At 40.9% G+C, this 19,152-nt stretch overlaps 1 protein-coding gene across 1 annotated transcript in view; it reads left to right on the top strand.

Moving 5' to 3' along the window:
• Positions 1 to 1,269: 1,269 nt before the first annotated feature.
• Positions 1,270 to 19,152, top strand: part of cers1 (ceramide synthase 1) — a 39,112-nt gene continuing 21,229 nt past the window's right edge. Inside the window, exon 1 of the mRNA XM_042516786.2 lies at positions 1,270 to 2,504. Within this exon, the coding sequence (XP_042372720.2) occupies positions 2,256 to 2,504 (249 nt within the window). The 5' untranslated portion in view covers positions 1,270 to 2,255. The remainder of the gene's footprint in view (positions 2,505 to 19,152) is intronic.

Genomic DNA, 19,152 nt, shown 5'->3' with positions numbered 1-19,152 from the left:
AAATCTCACACAGTTTCTACCCTAAAGTCGTATTGAAATTTTGGCTGTTGTTTAAACCTTTGAAGACAGGAGCAACATCACTTTTCTTGTGCTGCTTTCAGATGCCTCTCACAAGTTTTTACACCGTTGAATCCTCAGCAAAGTGGTGCAATTTTTTTTGAAACATTGGGGGGGGGGGGGATGTCCTGCAAACAGCATTTAGAAGTAAAAAAATTAAAGCAAGGGAGAAATGTCAAGGGAAAAAAGAAAAAAATAATATTAATATTATTAAATTTAATATCTAATATTTATCATAAATAATAACAAAAATCAAAATATTTTACAAAATCATATTCTTAAGCACTTCTCCCAGGTCATTTCCTTGTTTTTTATTTTGACTTTATTCTTTTTTTTTTTACTAAAGAACAAAACAAACAAAAACAGTCCTCATCATCAGTCTTCTGAACATGGCCTTAATATATTCCATTTTTTCCATTAATTGTTCCCTGTCTATTTGCAATAATGCCCTCCAATCTGAACATTGTTTAAAAAAAAAGAAAATATGAAAACGTTAAACAATCTTTTTCTTTCAGTTCAAAAATAAATCTCTTACCTGATAAAAATAACTGTATTTAAAATACTTGAGCATCCTTTTTTAAAAATTCACCAAGTATTACTGTTTGAGGGCACATTGTTAACAATAAAGACTTTTTAACCGTTTTGTGGCATCTGTTTGTGGCGTGCTAATGATTTGTGATGTTTTGGTAATATGGTGAATCTTGTGTGTATTGTCTTAATGTTATAAATATCTTTATTTTTTATTTTTTATTTTATCATTTTTTGTTTACGAATTTCTTTTGTAATTTTGAGTAATTTCTTCACGTTTTTATTTATTTATTTTGAAGAAGAAATCAAGCCAATTTTTGCTGAGGTTTCAAAGGGTTAAACTGGACCGTAAATCATAATTTCCCTTTGGTGTGGATGAAACATGCCCACTCCTTATTAATTTGAATTCGTCTAGTGGAAATCCATACATCTGTTTTAATGACAGCATTCCTTTGAAATGTTAATGTTTAATATCAGAGATGTGTTTGAAGTGTGGGTTTGTGTGCACATGCAAACACAATTAAAGTGCTTCTTTCTGTCACATTAAGCCTGATGTAAGTGTCTTGAATGCGCTCTTGTGTGAAGCATTAGTCTGCACTGTCTCTTTAAGTCATCCTTTTTAATCCTCAAGCAGAGGGTTCAAAATGAAGATAGCAGCCCCTAATTACGTCACGCCCCCTTGGCTTTTTTTCTTCTTCTTCTTTTCGCATAAACGTAGGCTGTCCTCTTTACAACGAACCAGTTGATTTCCACTGAAAGCGAAGAAGCGCGGCTTGTCAAAAACACGGAGCCCCGGACACGTTGACCAGCCGGAGCGGCAGCAGCAGCAGCGGCGGCGGCAACGGAGGAGAAGAAGAAGAAGAAGAAGAAGAAGAAGAAGAAGAAGAAAACGGCAGCCTCTCTTCACAGGATAATTTTCTTCTGATTTATCCTTTTGCCTTCGCTGGAATAAGTTGTCTTGGTGTGCCGGTTTGTCGGGAGTCCGCCGCTCCGACTCATGAAGCGGCACAGAGACGTTACATAAGGCGAATAACGGACCGAGATGAGACGTTACAGCGACGCGGCACAATAATCGCATGTGCTGGCGGGGCTCGGAGCTGGAAAAGGGGCGACGCAGACCTCAAGCCTGAATTCGTTCATGTATATGAGCTCCATCACGTTTTGTGGGTTAATTTATTCAAGCAGCTAGCTTAGCTCGGAAGCCAATGCTGGTCCATTCACTATTGTGTGCGTTTGATTTAACTTAGCTAGGCGGCTAACGAGGACGCGCTGCTGCCGCTCTGCGTAGCGGAATGATGAACAGAAGAAGCCTCCACGAGACTAATGGCTCACGGTAATCATCAAAACCAAATTTAATAATTGGTTTGTGTGATTATAAGACACCGCATCATAGCCGGTGTCTGGTCAAACGTGGTGGGCCCTGCTATCATTCATAAAACTGTCCTGAACGCGAAGAATGGGCCCATTTCTTAATTTGGAAAACAAAGAATTAGGCTGCTGAAGAGGGTAAGCTGGTTAGATAAGCTTGTTTTAGCGTTTTTAGGTGAGCTAGCAAGCTGGTTCACGGATTAGCCACACAGTCTGGACTGTACTCCTCCCTGCGCTCCCTCTGTCCCTCTATTGGAGTATTTTTGTTCTCCACGTTTTTGTTCTCTCTGCTTCGCACCACAATGAGCAGTCACACCGGGGACAACGGGCCGGTGGAAGTGGAGCCAATGCCGGGATACTTGGACCTCATCACCAGAGCATTCACCGTAATGCTGGGCGCATGGAGAGACTGTAGTTCATGCGGTCTCGAGCTCTCCAAACGGACTCTCCTGGATAACGCATACATTACCTGGACCGAAATCGCCCTGTTTTTCTTGTGCGCCTTTTTGTGGACGCAGGTCAGGCGGGCACTGACAGAAAGTCTGTTTCAGGTGGGTGACACACAATCACAGTACATACTGACCCCCCCAACACCCAGCTCCACACGGATAATTCACTTACACCCTCAATTAATGGGCTTAGTGGCTCATTCCTCTAATTCAGTGATGCTAAATTTACGGCCCGCGGGCCAAATCTGGCCCACAATAGGGTGACGCCTCCCCGCAACCTTTTTTTCGCACTGGGATTTGTTTCTGTACATTTAGTATACATAAGGTACCAGAGTGAATAAACGGCATCAAAATAGAGCCCCCCCCTAAAAAAAATCCTAGAAATGTGCTAAAATCGGTGAAATGTCTTAAAATCCTATAAATCTTCTGAAATCTTAGAAAAATGCTATAATCCTAGAGATGTCCTAAAATCGTAAAAAAAAAACGCCTTAAAGTCCTTAAGATGTCCTAAAATCTTAGAAACATGCTACAATCCTACGAATGCTTTAAAAGTCTACAAATGTCTTGAAATCCTAGAAATGTCCTAAAATCCTATGTTATTTGGCTGCTGCGACTGGCCCCTGGCCTTCTGTCATTTTGCAACTCTGGCCCCCTAGCAAGTTGAGTATCCCTGCTCTAGTTAGACCCCAGGTACTGCAGAAGTGTGGCCCCTGTGTATGTTTACTCTGATCAGTTGTTACCGAAGACACATGCACTGTGTAGACTGGCTGTGAGACAGCAGGTGAGTGTGACACATGTTAACAAATATTAGAGTTGTAGGTTTAAGATTAGGAGCAAGTCAGGAGGAACAGAATGTGTGCGTGTTTGACAGTAAATAACCTTATCTACAGTTGTGTTAGGCAAATATTTAGGCTGAACAGGTGTAACAAATATGTATGAAATTAGGAAATTACTATTGGTTAGTACCAAAATTCTCATACACAGATTGTTCTTAATATTACCTTTATCAAAACTCAAGAAAATCATTGACGGCTGGCCCTAATTTACAATGATGTCAACTATAAAGATAAAAAAACAATCAAATACAGTTCATAAAAGATACAAGATACAAAGAACAATCGCTAATTAAGTATATAGATAGACATAAGAAAATACAAGATATACATTCTCAAGCAAATCAACTAAAACAGGTACAAAATTTATGTATCAGAAATGAAAACATTCAAATTTAAACAATTGCAGGCAGAAGTTAAGTGGTCAGAGATCATAGATTTAAATTGACCAATAGTTACTTTACATTCGTAGACACATAAAGGTATGGACATCATATGATTATTATGATTAGTAGATAATGTATTTTAATAGTTACATGTTTCATATAATGACCCCAGCCAATAGAGTCCCATGTTAAACCAGTCAGCTGCATCTTCATCTTACAGATATTTTGGTGACAAGACAAGTTTTACATTTCTAGAAAGTATGAAATAATACAAAACAGCATCTACCATATTTATCGTCTGTGCTCACTGATGCAATTGCAATCCAAGGATACTTTTTCTATTTTATCCATTTGTAACAGTCAGTTAAATCCTGAAGCGCTTGGATTTGTATTAGTGCTTTTAGGTACTTTTTGGAACATGACAGCAAGGTCGTTAATTGCAATTATGTCAAATTGCAAGTGATGCAGACTGCCTAGCATCCGCTTTCCTCCCCCTTATGTCTTGCTCTCTTTCACACACACACACACACACACACACACACACACACATACTCTATATTGAAATTAGGGGGATACAGTCTAGTTTTTTGAATTTTTTTAAAATATTGCAATAGAAGTAGGCCTATATTTTGTAAAATAATACATTTGTTGGAAAATCTTTGCTAATAAACTCAATAACCAGAAAGGAATACCTGTTATAGCAAATCCAGTACCTCAGATAGCTTAGAATTCAAAGATTTTATTTACATTGATGCAAAAAAATATAAAAAAATTAAAATTGTCGTTGATACTCATTAATTTGCAACATCGCTCACGGTGGCCAAATATACCCAGAGATACCATGTAAAGAAAAGGCTCTTTTAAGATTTTATGGCTTTATATTCAGAAAGAGACCATCATACAACATCAGTAGAAAATCATGGTACTCTCAACATACCTGAGGATGTACACTTAAAAAAACCACAACATCTCTAAAAGCAGCATTACCACATTATTTCCTACCACAATTTGTCACTCAGAAGCCAGACACTCAGGCTGGCCTTATGTCCATGTCTTCCCTTTACCGATCTGAGTTCTGAGTACCTCCACCCTGTTGGTGTTCCCAGGGAGGAGCCCTTCTCCCAGATAGCCAGGATGTGGCTCGTTATTCTGCCATGATGGTGGGTGGGGGTGGAGAGTCTCCACATGGTAGACGCTGCTACGACGACGATGCTACAGCGGTATACTATAGCTCAGGGCCCCATGTGTAGAGCCAGATGTGGCCTGAGAATGCAAAGAATGAGGCCTGTTTTCCACTTTACATTATGTGTTTCACATTGTGTGTGCATGTGACTCACCGACCCCTATGGAACAATATGGGATGCACCCCCCATTTAAGGGCTGGATACTATAAGGGCTGTGGTGTGATTTTTTTTATGTCGGGTGAATTAAGAATCAGCCGGCGTTCCCTCGGTTATTTAGTGCATATATAATACTACCTTTACAGTGCTTACATTAGTGATGAAGAGGATGGGTTCAGTGTTAGGTCATCTGTGCTGAGCTAATGCAATACGAATATTGCTGTTATATATCACAAAAGCTGAGGTGAGCTGTCAATTTTAGGTCTTTTCTGATCAGAGTTAATTGCACAGACTTGAACTTTACAGTACGCTGTCTCTCTTGTTAAGTTGGCGGTTATAAATCACAATGCATTTAAAACCTTATCAGTAATGATTGTGGTTTTCATAGTGTTGAAGTGCACATTAGCTTTGGGCTGGTCATGTAATGTAATGTATGTAATGCATATAAAGTAATGTGCACAGTATGAGCAGAATAAATGACAGCACAGATAATCAGGAGTACAAATAAATAGGTTAAGAGCTCATGACACGTTGACGTCGGAGGACAGGGCACTGTGTAATATCTTGTTGCGCTCTTGTTTATGTAGACTGTGATGATATGATCTGACATGTGAGTAATGAGTTAGTTCCTCTGACAAAGTATGAAAACACCTTTTATGGACCTCAAAGACATTATATATAACTGACATAAAGAGATGGGTATTCGTCTGTCAAATCATGGTACACTTCGGTAGATTCGCTTTTTTTGTATTTTTCAGTCTTCATGGATTTGTTCACAGGACCTATTTCTTATATAGTCATTGGGCAGCTAATCAGTCGAATTATCAAAAGTCAGAAGAAAATGAACCATTTATCATTTCAGTTATTTTTCATACAGAAATACTCGATATTTGATGACTACGGATCCTCAAATTGGAGAATTTGCGCCTGTTCTCTGTATTACATTCAGGTCAAGTGAATGTTTTGGTGCTTGGATAAAACAGATACTGTTTTCTGATGTTTTATAGACCAATCGATAAAACTGGGTGTCGATGCTCAATACCTACCTTAAGATACCTGAAGATACTCTTAATGTATCGACCAAAATAACCTAGTGTCAAGTATAGTATGGAAACATCTCAAATCAAAAAATTCCTGCATCAATCCTCTTGTGCCTCGGGTCTGATCCTGACCATCTCACCTCCCAGCTAGATCAGCAAACTTTCTGTTGCTGCCATCTGCAAACCCGCTGTCCTCCAGCGAGCAGTCAGTTTAACGTCTGCCCCGTTAGCAGCAGGCACTAATATCCAGCACTGTGCCGTTAAATCATTGCAGCAAAATCACACAGATACCAAAATGGCTCAACTTTTTCATTAAACTAATAGCCATCAAGCGATATTAGCCGGGCAGACTTTGACAACTGTCCCCAGCGCAGACCCCATACTCCAACAGCAGCCACACTGCACACTACAGTTTATGGTGTGTTGAAGTCAAGGGCAGTGTATCAAAAGTGTTGGCTGCACTCTGTTTACATTATGGGTTTCAAAAAAGTACTCTATTGGTATCACTTTTAGGCTACTGGTATTTATTTTTTAAATGTAAATATTAACAGCAGATGTGCTAATGTAGCTCTTATTGCTTGTCTAAAATCCAGCTGTATTTGCAGAAGTCACTGTTGCATTTCAGAACACATCTGCCACAAGGGCTGATGGATGAAAATAATTAGTTTCCTGTTTTGTTACTTACAGTACTCCCAGTCATGGTTGAAGAATGATCATTGACCCACTTAAAATCTTGACTTACTCTCTCTCTTCTCTGCATTTTCCACTGTACACTCAGACTCTAATTATGAACGCTGCAGAGTGACACTTGGTTTTGTATGCTTAGCTTGCTGTACTCAGTCAGTGGTACCATATGACAGCAGCCAAACCTTGTTACACTGTGTTAACCATACACGTGTAAGACTAATGCCACCCACTCACTGTAAAAAACACTAGACTTTTTTTAAAGAGATACTCAGTCAAGGATTCAGCTTCCTCAAGCACACTGATAGACATTAGAGTGTTGATGAATGCTTGCTTGTAAAGTGACTGAATGCACTTGAACAAATAAGGTCATGATTGCAGACCTGTAGGTTGGATGGAGTCTTTTATATGTGTCAACCTTTCTGTGTTCACCAAACCTTGGAAACTAGGTTTCACATGGTACCATCACTTCACATGTCAGTGAGCATGCTGTTGGGTGAGGTAAAGCGAGTGTGTTGGGGGTGGGGTTGGCCCCTGTGCTCAGTACTGTGTGGTTTAGTGAGTGCTTTTCATCATGTTTCACTTTTGCTTCGGTGCTTGAGTTAGAGCGGCACCTATTCAGGTTAAATTAAACACAACTTGTTGATAAGCCACTTGAGCTTCGCTGCTGCATAAAAACACTGTGGTGCATTATAATCTCCTGACTCATCCATTGGCACTACTGACAGTGGCATTTTGAAATGTGTCCTTTAAGTTAAGTGTTGGAAAGCTTATAGTTCAGGTGAATAGACAGTAAAATGTTAAAATTATTCACCCTGCTCTCATGAAGAAGATGTACATTTTAGGGCCGGGCGATTAATTGGATTTGGCTTCACTTGATTCTCAAGACAAGATACACATGACAATTCTACCTATATTTCATCCGTTTTGTCTTTTATTTTGGTAATCAAGCACAAACAGTGAGTTGTTGTTGGTTATTTTGAAACTTCGGTGGTAGAACTTTTGAGATGATGGCAGAAAAATACAGAATATAGTGAAAAGACAGTTAGTGTTAAAAGGACACACCAGAGTTAATGTTCAATGATGCATGATGTCCTCAAAGCCAGTATGTGATCGTGCTAAATAATAGTTAAATAATTAGGATTTCAATATCAATCAAAATTATTGTAATTGATATTTTTGCCATAATCGTGCAACCCCAGAATATTATAATCATCTAAATGTCATGCGACACATGTGAAAGTAGCTGTACTTCCTCATTGTCCTTTTAACGTCACTTGAGTCTGCACACACGTTTGTCAAGGCGCGTGCAAGTTTGGGTTTGCTTGCATGATTCAAATCAGTGCTCTTGGTGGTTTGCAAGCTGTGAATTGCACATATATTGTGCATGTGTGTTTGTGTTGTGTGTGAGGTTTCAGGTGCATACAAGCATACACAAAACCACAGTAGATGAGTGAGTAGATTGAGAAGAAAGAGAAAATAGTGAAATGAAGAGAAAGTTTTAAAAGAACAGACACAGTGATGGGTTTGAGGAGAGGTTATCAGAGGGGATACATAAACAGAGAAGGAAGAGACAGAGGAAGGAAGGAATGGAGAAGAGAAGTGGGTTGTGAGGGGTTGTGCAGCTGGGGCCTGGTCTGCTGACTCAGCATGCAGCAGCCAATCATTAACACAATTTCACTCACACCCACACACATTTCATGTGTTTTTAAAAAAGGATATAAGCCTTCTCACACATGCAACTTCTGCACGCTGCATAAGTTTTATATCCGGCAGCATCAGAGCAGAGTGTGTTTTGAAATAGGCAACACACTAGCTGCTCAGTGCAGACAAACAAGGCAGGCAGTGGTCAAAAGCTGCAGCAGTTTATAACTGCTCACATAAATGCCTCCCATAGTGCCTCTCTCTCTCTCTCTCTTTCTCTCTCACGCACGCACACACGCACACACACACACACACACACACACACACACACACACACACACACACACACACACACACACACACACACACACACTGAAGCAGTCACTCAAAGAGGAGAGCAGCAGTGTGCTTGCCAGCTCCAGTCTTGTTGCAGAGCTTATCTCTCTGCATAGAGCCGAGTAGCACCTCAACCCCTGCTGTTGTTCTAAATGTGAAAAGAGTCTGAGGTTTGACAAGGTCCCCCAACCACAGACCCCAGATCACCTTCCACTGAGCCCCTGCTCATTGTTGTGCATTAGAGCCGCAGAGAGAAACCTGATACTTGATTTGTGGTGAATGGGAAGTGCTATCCATTCAGCCAAAAGTGCCCACTCAGGTGAATCTTGCATGTAATTTTGACACTGATTGTTCGGAAGTTTGGTTATTATTAGTGACATCCTCTCCTCTCCTCTCCTCTCCTCCCCTCTCCTCTCCTCTCCTCTCCTCTCCTCTCCTCTCCTCTCCTCTCCTCTCCTCTCCTCTCCTCTCCTCTCCTCTCCTCTCCTCCTCTCCTCTCCTCTCCTCTCCACTCCCCTCCTCTCCCCTCCTCCCTTCTCCGCTACTTAATTTATCATGACATACCGTTTAAGAGAGCAGCACTTTTGCCATCACCTGACACGTGATGAGTTGCTGCATGTGCCTCAGTGTGTCATACGCCATAAATTCAGAGCTCTTATGGGTTCACAAAACTGTCAGTTACTGTTTCCCACACACAGGTTGTGCTTCAGTTAATCATTATGTGTTACTGTGATAGATGTGGTTATGTAAGTCTAATTATATCAATCATATCTGCATTATGTATTCACCGGTTTTTTATATATGAATATTTAATTTCAGTGCTGCGATTTATACCCAACCTTGTGTGTCTGTAAAAAATTCAGTGTCTGATGGCTGTGTGCACTTTGGACCTAGCAGCAACCTTCAGGGCTGAAAAATGGGGCCAAAGCGACGGTGCCAAAAACTGCAGTTCCTCTAATGGCCACTTGAGGCTGGCTCCAGAAGTGATTTAATTACCATAGACCCCCATGTTAAAATTCCCAACTTTACAGCAGAATTAAACATGTATACAGTCCAGATGTTGCAAATAGTAACCAGCAGATAAGCAATTGTAAAAACAGTCAGTTGTTGCATCTGTACGCTATGTTCTCCATTAGGTAAACCGAAGAGATAGCAGCTTTCAAATGTGTTGAGAAATCCTGCATATTTGTTGTTTTTCAAGTTTTTTTCAGACTCATATACGATGATTTATTGTGAGCCTGGAGTTACTGTATAGGCAGCAGGTCTATCAGTGACTGCTGAGGGTAGAAACAGCGTGAGTGCTTTTATACTGTTTAACATGGTGAGTCACAGCGGCCATATGTACCACCAGCATCATGAATCAGCTCTGTTTGCTGACTGTGACAGTCCGACTCTCCTCTGGTCAACTGGAATGTGCTGTGAGGCCTTGACCGCCACAGAGCTGCTGTGGCCGGCCTCTCAATCTTTTCCCTCTTCCTCTTTCCTCCCGTCTCACTTACTTGCCTCCAGATAGACACAGCCTACGAGCTGTCATTAGACAAGAACACACTGTCACTCTAGGCTTCACACTTGGCAGCTGTCTCTCCTCTAACAAGGCCACTCTTTTACAGTGTCTGAGAGCGCAGTGGTCAGAGGGAAGTCCATTTTGACGTAATCTTGATGCACTTTTAGGCCATGATTGTGTCTGTGTGTGATTCCCTGAAATCCACAGGGCGCTGATAATTAATGGTATGCTTCTCTTTACTTTGGTTATGGGTGGGATCTTATAAGCATTCTTGGGATGCAATTAGCTCAGTTTCTCCATTCTAGTTTCTGTCTCCCGCTGTCCTGTGGAGGAAAGTGGTACATCCGCATGGACTCACAATCAGAAAGGGTGCATTTTCCTATGCTAAATGTGATCAGGACAGTTGCCTGTGGCTTTCTTCTTTGTCCTCGTCTCCCTTAATTCACCTCATTTGCCTTCTTTTTCTTTTTTTCCTGTCTTTCTTTACTCTTTAACTTTTTCCTCCCTTACATTTCTCTGGCTTGTTGCCACCCATCATTTGGTATTAGGTTTGCAAAGCCGCATAGCTAGTTAGCTGAGACCTTAAGAGTGGGACCTTCAAGGGAACTCACTCCCTTCTGGCAGTGATTACAGAGGTTGCTGTAACAAAATGAGTGTAGCTGAGATCTGACTCAGAGACTATGCAGACCATACTGTTGTTGTCACACTTTGAAATCCCCTGAAAGACACATATTTTGAATGACAAATATCTTTCAGTGAGGATGATTAATGTGTAAACTCTGGAACAGTTTCAGTGTTTTGTAAGAGGCAGGGAATTTTTGAGCTTGTGAAAGGGAAATGAAATTTGAATTGCAGGCTATTCATGTGAAATTGTGAAATTGTCATATATATATATATATATATATATATATATATATATATATATATATATATATATATATATATATAGATATATATATATATATATATATATATATATATATATATATATATATATATATATATATATATATATATATATATATATATATAAAAGGAGCCACCAAAACCACTGCTTATTCAAAAAACACACACTAATAATAGGCTGTTACTCATGAATCCTTGTGCACGTTACCTAGCTTATGCAAAATTACTCCGCCACACTTTTTGCAGACATTGTGGCGCACCTATCCGTAACAGTGAAGTAGCTGGTTAACAGTAATGTACTATTGAAACATATCGGCTAAGTAGCTGTATTATTATTACAAGAGCACAGACATTCTTGTGAGCCACGATGGATCCTTTTTTGTAACTCTTCGCGCAATCAATTAAAGACCCGAAAATATTCAGAAAATTATCTCAAGTGCAACTTAGTTATATATGTGTGTGTGTGTGTGTGTGTGTGTGTGTGCGTGTGTGTGTGTGTGTGTGTGTGTGTGTGTATAGTCGAGGGTCTCTGCTCTGTCTGTTTTTCAGTAAGAGGTCATCGAAGACCCCTGCTCTCAATGGAAACTTTCTCAAAAGTTTGTACAAAGAGATCTTTTTACAACATCGTATAGCATCCATATAACCCCCCCAAAAACGTTAACTCAAACGAAGGAAACCTGACCCTTAATGGACGTGTTAATTGATCTATTAGTCTTTTTAAATCATCGAAGTGAAGGAAAGCTAATATACACATAAGATTACATTGTTTGATTTACTTCATTTAGTCCCACAGTGTAGGTGTACCACAGAGCTCAGTAATGTGGGTCCACCTTACTCCTTGCTGTAATCCATACCTGAACCAATAACCTAACCTTAATCCAGACATCCCATCATCATTTAACTCCATTAGACCGTTAGTGTAATGAGGCCTATCTGCATTACAGTGGAGCAATAATCATCAGCTTGAGACAAGCTTCTCTAAGTGGTAGAAGATTGTAGTCGGCCCTCATGCTATAGTGAATATTAAATTGCTAATTTGATATTTTAATAAAGTATCATTCCCAATTTATATGATTTGTAATAGACTCTGGTCTATGTCAAACTGTTGACATTTTTAGCAGTCATCAATATCATAAAGTCGAAGTATACACATTACACAAAGTTTAAAATGTCTTACATTGTATTATTATTTGGCCGTAAGAGACATAAGAGTCTGAAATTTTAATTTGACATTTTGACCTATTTCTTTTATCTATCTCCTGATACATTTTTGTCAAATGACTCAAGCCCTTCTGTGTAAAAGTCCAAATTTCTCATATCACAAATTTTCAGATCTACCACCTTATCAAATATTGTCTTTTTACTTTATACTTTCACTTACCTGTTGGCAAAATGCAGACTAACCTTACTCTTAATAACTATATTTCCTTATTAAACCTACCCCTGCACAGGACAGGACTACATATACACTTACTTGCAATGCTTGAACAAGAAAAAAAATCTTTAAATTATCTTTAAAAGTCTTAAAAAGCACAAAATTTAACTCGGCTGTATTTATATATTTCATGCTAAATAACTGATATATATTTGTATTATATATTTGAATGAATAGGACAGACAGGCTTCAAGCCAGGTTTCCAGACTCTGCTAGCCAGAGTTATATTTATTATTGAGCTCCATCAAGAAAGATATGTTTTTGTGTTGGTTACATTACAGATATATGTGACTTATAAGGTTAAAAGCAACTCAAATTATTGAACTCTGAATTGAGTGAAATCCAAAAAAAAAAAAGCACCAGAACTTGCATTTATCATGTGGAGTTATCATACTCCATATTTGTACTAATTTTCCAGAGTCCTTAATGCACTATAAAGTCTCTAAATAAAAATAATGGTGCCTTATTAAATTGATTTTCCCATTTCTAACAGTCAACACTGCTGTCTGTCTATAAATGTGTGTGTTTTTTATCTGTGGGTGGATTATTATGGTGAGTTGATGCATACTTAGATTGGCCTATTGAAGACACACATGCATATATACTCATACACACACATTCTCTGTGTGTTGCCAATGGCATAGTTAGTGCATTATAAATGACAGCCGTATGTCTTCTAGCTGTCAGTTTGGACAGGGAGCAGCTTGAGTGAATATCTTAGCACTTCACTGAGACTGTACCTTTATGTGATTTTTCCACTCTCTTTCTGTTGCTCTAGCCATTCCAGAAATATTATGATTTTCCATCAATTTTCATGGCCAGATCGTAGGCGCAGCAGGCTAAGTAAGGTCTTAAATTGTATCATATTCATGTGGTTCTTTCTGCATTGTGGGAACATATATAATGGCAGAGACAAAGACAGACAGTATTAAAATAATTATATACTCTTTGGTATGGAAATCATCAAACACATAAAAAAAACATGTGACCAAACATCACAAGCTTTATGTTCCCTTCTCACAGCAAAATGAAAAGAAGTAGATGTGCAACCACATCAGACAAGGAGCTCACTGTTTGCTTCTTACATGCCAAAGTGTATCTGTAGTGATGTTTGTTGAAACAGTGTGGGAAAGACATGCTTTGTCCCTGCAGAGTGGACAAATGAAATGCCTTCAGACAAAATGTAATATGTAAAATAAGCCATTCTTCAACACAATTTTGCAGGACACATTTTCTGACTCATTTTAAAGATACAGTTCACCCACAAATCAAAAGTATATTTTTTTTTTTTGGGAGGCAGTAGCTCACCGGGTAGAGGTGGCGTCCCATGTACAAATGCTATGTCCTTGTCGCAGTGGCTGGAGGTTCTAGTGCACCTTCTGACCCTTTGCTGCATGTCGTCCCCTCTCTCACTCCCTCTTTCATGCTGAAGCTGTCCTGTCAAATAAAGGCAAAAAGCCACAAAAAATAATCTTTAAAAAAACTACATGTTTTATCAGTCTTGAATGTTTTGGTGTGAGTTGCCGAGTGTGGGAGATATCAGCTGTAGAGCTGTCTGCCTTCTCTCAAATATAATGAAACTAGATGGCACTCGGCATGTGGAGCTCAAAGCTCCCCAAAAATACATTTAAAAAACTCAACAGCAATGTCTCTCACAACAAGGTCTGGGGATTACCTGGAGTAACCGGGTCATTATTTCTGGAAAGAGATCTGTTCCTTTTAAATACAAATGAGGTGGATGAACGCTGCCTATCTAGCTTTTCCTGCAGTGGTCTCTGTGTTTTATAGCCTTATCCTGTCTGATTGTTGCTGTAGCCCACCCTTAATAATTTATACTCCTTCTACTGACAACGTTATAATCAATAGTACAATGTAGACACCAGCATCAAAAGACAGAGAACGGGTTGACATCAGGATCCAGCAGTGCTGCTGTGCTTACGACAGTATTTGAGGAAACAGCACAGTGCAGCCACGGATAACCAAGATAAAGGAATGAAGAAATAATGAAAAACTAAAGCAAGCTATTTCTCACGTCAAGAGAGAGGGAAAAGCAGATGTAAAATGTGCAGTGGTGTAAATATTATGATGTTAAAAACTAGCATTAAAAAAACGCATTTATTTAACGTAGACAGACTATATACACATTAATAACCCTCCTCCACAACTAGGACACAGTAATCAAAGCTGCTAATCTGTGATACTTTAAGAAAACATAATAGTGCTTCACAAGTATGTAATAGTAGTAGTGTGTGTATGTTTTAGCTTCATGCTGCAAAGTTTTTTTCTGCTTTGAAGGCCCTGTCTTTCCCTTTGATGCTCCAGGAGTTAATTTGAGAACCAACTATGGGGTTAATGTCTCCACTGGGATTAACTAATAGGCTAGACCTCCTCCTAACAGGTGCACCTGCTCTCTCTCTTTCTCCTTCTCTCTCTTTCTTTTACTCTCACACACACACACACACACAAATTATGTCACACATACTGTGTATGCCAGGAAATCATATGCATGCTCACACACAGACAGAGACAGAAGGGCTTCAAATCCGTTCTTTATTTGAGTACATCTAATGTATATTTACAGAACTGAAACCACTGCAGGTTTTCGAAACTTGATTTACTCTTTAAGTGTCATGTGAGGTCATAAGTGTGTGTAATAGATGCTATGCCAATAGATTTAGAACAGATTAAATGCTGCGTTTCATCATTCATTCATGCATCTTGAACTTGTTGAATAATAGCTAGGTTTTTACAGTTACCAGTATCAGCACTGGACAATAAAATTTGCTTAGTCTGCAATGGTCAGAAGGTGTGTTTTCTTACGTGCCACTGCAGTCGTAAACTGTGGTGTTGGGGCTTGTCCAGTCACTTACTTACCTGCAAATTAGTTCTTCGGTGGCAACGGTGCCATGTCTAATCGTGTGTTTGTAATCAAATCAGGCTCAAACGTCACGCCAGCCTCTTGTTTCAACATCAGGCTTCCAGCAGTGTTGTTTTGAACTGGCCATCTGGAGTGATGTGAGTTGTCCTGGTGGGCCAGAAGTTGGAGCAGCGTCCATATGGAAAGACAGGAAAACATCACATGCTGTTTGATCTTGAATTAATCAGAATCAGAATCAGAATTAGAAATACTTTATTGATCCCCAAGCGGAAATTGCCTTCGGTTACAGATGCTCCCATTCAAAAGTCTTAAAAGAAGTAGGAAAGTGTAGAATATATCAATAAAATTTAAACATAAGTACTAATATATAATAACTATATCTAAACACTAAAGAATAAATACAAATGTACATTTTTGTTCTTGTTACTACCATGTGATAAATAAAACAACAGATTACCAACATCTGAATATAGAATATTATACATGGATGTCGTTATTGCACATCAAAGTAGTTATTGCACATTATTAAGAGTCCGGAGTAGACTAAATGAATCACAGTGTCTGACATTCAGAGTGAGGAGTTGTACAGTCTGATGGCCACAGGCAGGAATGATTTCCTGTGGCGCTCTGTGGTGCATTTTGGTTATATCAGCCTTGTACTGAATGTACTCCCGTAACTGACCAGCACGCCGTTGAGTGGGTGGGACACATTGTCCAGGATGACATGCAGCTTGGACAGCATCCTTCTCTCACACACCTCCGTCAAAGAGTCCAGCTCCCTTCCCACAACGTCACTGGCTTTACGGATCAGTCTGTTCAGTCTGTTGGTGTCCGCTACCCTCAGCCTGCTGCCCCAGCACACCACCGCATACAGGATAGCACTGGGAACCACAGACTCATAGAACATCCTGAGCAGAGTCCTGCAGATGTTGAAGGACCTCAGCCGCCTCAGAAAATAGAGGCGACTCTGGCCCTTCCTGTCGAGGGCGTGAGTGTTCTTGGCCCAGTCCAGTTTGTTGTCAATGTATATGCCAAGATATTTGTAGTCCTCAACAATGTCCACACTGACCCCCTGGATGGAAACAGGGGTCACTGGCACCTTAGTCCTCCTCAGGTGCACAACCAGTTCCTTGGTCTTTGTTACATTGAGCTGCAGGTGATTCAGCTCACACCATGTGACAAAGTTTTCCTCAGCAGCCCTGTACTCAGCCTCATCACCCCCGCTGATACATCCAACCACAGCAGAGTTATCCGAGAACTTCTGGAGATGACAGGTCTCAGTGCAGTAGCTGAAGTCCGTGGTGTAGAGGGTGAAGAGGAAGGGAGATAGGACAGTCCCCTGTGGAACCCCGGTGTTGCTGACCACTCTGTCTCACATGCAGTGTCGCAGGCGCGCAAACTGTGGTCTGCCAGTCAGATAGTCCACAATCCAGGACACGAGGGGGGAATCCACTTGCATCGCTGTCAGCTTCCCACCCAGTAGAGTCGGACGGATGGTGTTGAATGCACTGGAGAAAAAGATGATGGTATCCTCAACTCCGTGTTGGGGCTGGTAGGCGAACTGTAGAGGATCCAAGTGTGGTTTGACCAGGGGCCGGAGCTGCTCCAAGACAAGTCTCTCCAGCGTCTTCATGATGTGGGAGATCAGTGCCACAGGGTTGTAGTCCTTGGAGCCACATGGACGCAGCGTCTTCGGCACAGGAACGAGGCAGGACGTCTTCCACAGCACAGGGACCCTCTGCAGACTCAGGCTCATGCTGAAGACATGATGGAGTACTCCACAGAGCTGGGTGGCACAGGCTTTGAGCACCCTGGGGCTCACACCATCAGGACCCGCAGCCTTGCCTGAATGGAGTCTAACCAGCTGTCTCCTCACATCGTCATCTGTGATGTTCACTGTAGAAGTGACCAGCAGGGGGGTGGGGGGAGGGGTCGAGTCTCTGTTGTAGGGTGAAGTGTGCCTGGAAACCACGGGAGGAGGTGTGAAGATGGCTCTCAGGAGGGGGAGAGGAGGAGAGTGGGCAGCCAGCAGTGGTGTTGATAGGGGTGTCAGCATGTGGGGCAGGGGCCACAGTGTCAAATCTGTTGAAAAACAGGTTGAGTTCATTGGCCCTGTCCATGCTGCCTTCAACTCCTCTGTTGCCAGCTGACCTGAAACCAGTGATGGTCCTCATCCCTCTCCAGACCTCTCTGGTGTTGTTCTGCTGAAACCTCGACTCCAGCTTCCTCCTGTACTCCTCCTTAGCCTCTCTAGCAGCATAGCTTCATCCAGCTGTTGTTAATAAATTCATAAATCTCATCGCCCTTTTCTGTTTGTTGGAAATTGACAAAGCTGTTGTCTCTCAAGGTCCTTATCAATGATACAATTTGGCTCAAGAAAATATGAATACTTTCCTTGCAAAACCTTAACATGTATTGCCTTTAAATGTCTACAAGTTTTTATCATCCCAGTAAGCACTTAAGTATAAACCTGTAAGACCATCTGTGGCTACAAGCTACAATATAGGTGTAAAGAAAGAGGGCCTATAAATGCTTGTTTACTTCCGTATGTGCAGAAAGATCTCTGCAAAGATGTGTCATTACCAGCTTCATCAAGTTCATTCACCTGCTGCTATACACATCGACTAGCTTATATTAAGATAAGAAACATGTTTCAAACCATCTGGTAGCTTGATCTTATCTGGAAAGTGCAGTGTAGATTTTTTTCCATGTGCATAGTGCTATGTATATATGTGTGTGTGGTCCTTCTCAATGTGGTAGATTAAAGCTGGGGTTTGCAGAGATTTGGAAAAAGCAAAAAACAGTCAGAATTTGAAAATATGGCCCCCTCTCTGTCCTAAGTCCCTCCCACTAGACGACCACAGGCATAAATCCAAACTTAAACTTATTTCTTTGTAGAGCTGAACACAGCACATTTGCACTGCCTGTCTTAGTCGCCCTCTCTCTCTCTGTTTATCAGACCAATCAGACAAGAATTAGAGAACTAGCGTCAACTATTCCTCTGTCCATTCACCTTGCTCACCACCGCTGTAGACTGCTTCCCCAGGAGGAGAGCTGGCAGCAGCCTGGGAGACGGACCTTGGGCTTGGGGACTGATGGCTGTAGTGGCTAGAATTCGACCAGCTCAAACCTTCCAGCGTCGGGTGTCGCAGCAGGCTGGTGTCATAGCGGCTGCACCAAGTCTAACCTGTTAACTGATCTGAAATGAGTTGGGGCTATCCTCTACCCTGGGGCTAGGATTTGCACTGGCTGGATTGGTGTTGCTTCAGCTGCTGACTGTGGGTCCGTCTTTGTCGCTACTGCCAGCTCTGCCAGTGGCGGTGAATGGGGCAGAGGATACACTTTGATTCGAGGCTCTAGTTAACATTAGTTAACATTGGCATAAAATAAAAAACATAAACTTGAGCTTAATCAATTGGGACCCTTGGCTGTGTTTAGCAGAAGGCTAAACTATTAACAACATTGTTTCTCAAATATTGACACGTGTTTTGTTTGGTTTATCGTCAGACTCTCTTTTTGACAAGTCCTTCTTCATTGGGTTTGCAGCAAAGGCAGTTGTTGTCAATGCTGGAATAGCGAGTTTCTCGGCAGGATTCTCCACCATTCAATCAGACTTTCACCAAAGGGATGTTCGCATGCATCTGCATTTGTACAACAGCCAATAGGAGCATCCTCTTGCAGAAATAACCTGTAATTGGAGGTGCAGAAGTCTAGTCTTCTCTCTGTCCACTTGAATTGCAGTACACTCGAAGTTTATCATTGGT

The sequence above is a fragment of the Plectropomus leopardus genome, chromosome 5 (assembly GCF_026936395.1).
Source record: "Plectropomus leopardus strain MGB_pleo_1.0 chromosome 5, ASM2693639v1, whole genome shotgun sequence".
Lineage (NCBI taxonomy): Eukaryota > Metazoa > Chordata > Actinopteri > Perciformes > Serranidae > Plectropomus > Plectropomus leopardus.
The sequence above is the reverse complement of the archived record's forward strand: the minus strand, read 5'-3'. Positions and strand labels throughout refer to the sequence as shown.